Source organism: Mandrillus leucophaeus, unplaced genomic scaffold, assembly GCF_000951045.1.
Source record: "Mandrillus leucophaeus isolate KB7577 unplaced genomic scaffold, Mleu.le_1.0 Scaffold330, whole genome shotgun sequence".
Lineage (NCBI taxonomy): Eukaryota > Metazoa > Chordata > Mammalia > Primates > Cercopithecidae > Mandrillus > Mandrillus leucophaeus.
The window spans coordinates 747,229-749,813 of NW_012103477.1; the positions used below are offsets into that span (position 1 = coordinate 747,229).

Consider the following 2,585-nt stretch of genomic DNA (forward strand, 5'->3'; position numbering starts at 1 on the left):
TAGCAGGAGAATCAGGGAGCAGAGCCACTGGGCAGGCATCCCCAGGCACAAGGGCTGCCAGCCGGCCTGAGCCTCATCTGGAAGCCCATGGACTGGGCCTGGTGGTCTCAGTTCTGCTGCGATGCACCTGGCACAGTGCTGGGCACCTCTCTGCACCTGACAGGGCTGGGCACCTCTCTACCTGGCACAGGTAGGCACCTCTCTGTGCCTGGCATGGAGCCAGGCACCTCTTTGAACCTGGCACCGGGCTGGGCACCTCTCTGCACCTGACAGGGGTGGGCACCTCTCTGCCTGGTACAGGGCTGGGCACCTCTCTGCACCTGGCATTGGGTGGGCACCTCTGTGCACCCCTCTGAAGTGTTGCCCCCTCCCGGCAGGACAGTCTGCCCCAGCCAGCCACCTCATCCGTGTGGAAGGCAATAATCTCTCGCAGTATGTGGACGACCCTGTCACCGGCAGGCAGAGCGTCGTGGTGCCCTATGAGCCACCACAGGTAGGCCGGGAGCCAGGCTGTGCCCAGGGCCCTGCAGTCAGCCGTACGGGGTGTGCGGTCCCCTGAGGCAGCCCCTGTCCCTCCTCAGTTGGCTGATCTGCCCATCCCGCGGCGTCTGTCCGGGGCTCCCTGCTCTGTGTTAAGTGTGCGTCAGGGACTCCCTCACCCACACAGGCCCCACTGTGCACACTGGTGCTCTGGCCCCGCATCCGCCTCGGGCCCTCTCAGGGCCTCAGAGTGCCCAGCTCCATAGTGGGGGGTGGGTCTTCAGCCTTGCCCTCCGTTGGTGCCCAACACTGCTTCTGGCTTGGGGCTCCCAGACACGGATTCAGGAAATGGGAGGTCCCTGCCCATTTAGACTCTGGTCTGGCTGGGACAGAACCGAACCAGCAACAGTGCCTGAAGAGGTGGCAGATTCTACGAAGGGCATTGAGGGATGGTGGAAAGACTCCTAGGCCAGACCAGGGGCCCAGGAGAGGTGGCCTGCAGGAGGCTGAGGCTGGTCAGCAGGGCGGAGAGCCGGGAGGCCCTGCTGGACACCATGTGGGTGGGGGCTGCAGGGAACTGGGGGGCATGCAGGCTGGAGGGAAGGGGACACGGAGAGGCTGGGGGGTTTGACCTTTGGCCCAAAGGCAGCAGAAGTTTCTGGGACACCATTCTGGAGCTGATGTGGGGCCCAACTGGTGTGAAAGGCTGGGGTAGGGGGAAACAGAGGGTTTGAAGTTGCTGCAGGATGGTGGGGCAGAGGCAGAACAGGTGAGGCGTGGGTACCAGGCCCCCAGGGAAAGGCAGGCAATGGCAGGCCTCCACCTTCCCTGTACCTGGTTCTGAGACCAGGCTCCACGCTGTACCCAGCCCCAGCCTCCCTCACCAGGTCCCATCCCTGTACCAGGCCCCCAGGACACCCTAGGCTCCTGTCCCTGTACCCAGTCTCCAGGTCCTCCACAACCCTCTACCCTGTACCCAGGCCCCCTTCGAGGTCCCCATCCCACCATCCTCTAAGAGCAGCCCCTTATGTCAGCAGAACCAGGGCCCAGGAGGGCTCCCTGAAACCCATGTCCCACCCTCACCTGCCCCGGCCTGCCAGGAAGGCAGAGCTCTCTCGCCCCCTGGTGGCTGCCGTGTGACAGCAGTTCTGAGAAAGGCCAAGATTTTCCCAAACCCCGAATGGCTTATGTATTTGTCCCCAGGATGATGTGAAAACTGCCCACATTGTGGTCTGGGGATACTCATTGATCAAGAGTTTTGGTTCACGGCTGGGCGCGGTGGCTCACGCCTGTAATCCCAGCATTTTGGGAGGCCGAGGTGGGCGGCTCACAAGGTCATGAGCTCGAGACCATCCTGGCTAACATGGTAAAACCCCGTCTCTACTAAAAAACACACAAAAAATTAGCCAGGCGTGGTGGCAGGCACCTGTAGTTCCAGCTACTCGGGAGGCTGAGACAGGAAAATGGTGTGAACCTGGGAGGTGGAGCTTGCAGTGAGCCTAGATTGTGCCACCACACTCCAGTCTGGGCAACGGAAGGGGACTCCGTCTCAAAAAAAAAAAACAAAAAAAAACCACAACAGATTTTTGGTTCATGTCTCAGCTGTACTGCAAAATCCCTGGGAAACGGGAGTGTGCTGGGGGTGGGTTCGCTGGGGACAGCTCTGGTTCCTCTTTCTGCCCAGATGAGCCCACAGCATGCAACACACACATAGGCCCCCAAAATCTGTGCAGGCACACACACTCACACCCAGCATCTGGGCTTGACCTCCAGCCTGTGTCAGGGGAGAAGCTTGGGGCAAACAGACCGCAGGACTCTGTGCTGCTCTGAGAGCAGAGACCAGGTCTGAGCCCTCCCAGAACCCAGAACCCAGAACCCAGATCCAGCCCAGTGCTTGGTGTTTAGTGATCTTCATGAATGGGTGGGTGGATGGGGTGAGTGGGTGGATGGGTGGATGGATGGGGGTGGTTGGGGTGGGTGGATGGATGGATGGATGGATGGGTAGGTAAGTGGGTGGACAGATGGATGGATAAATGGGGTGGGTGAGTGGGTGGATGGATGGATGGGGTGGTGAATGGGTGAATGGATGGGTGAACGGATGGATG

The 2,585-nt window shown here is 60.6% G+C and overlaps 1 protein-coding gene across 1 annotated transcript in view; it reads left to right on the plus strand.

Annotated features, from left to right (window-relative positions):
* TP73 (tumor protein p73) overlaps window positions 1–2,585 on the plus strand; it is a 71,108-nt gene that overhangs the window by 53,419 nt on the left and 15,104 nt on the right. Inside the window, exon 6 of the mRNA XM_011988453.1 lies at window positions 378–493. Coding sequence (XP_011843843.1) covers window positions 378–493 — 116 coding nt within the window. The remainder of the gene's footprint in view (window positions 1–377; window positions 494–2,585) is intronic.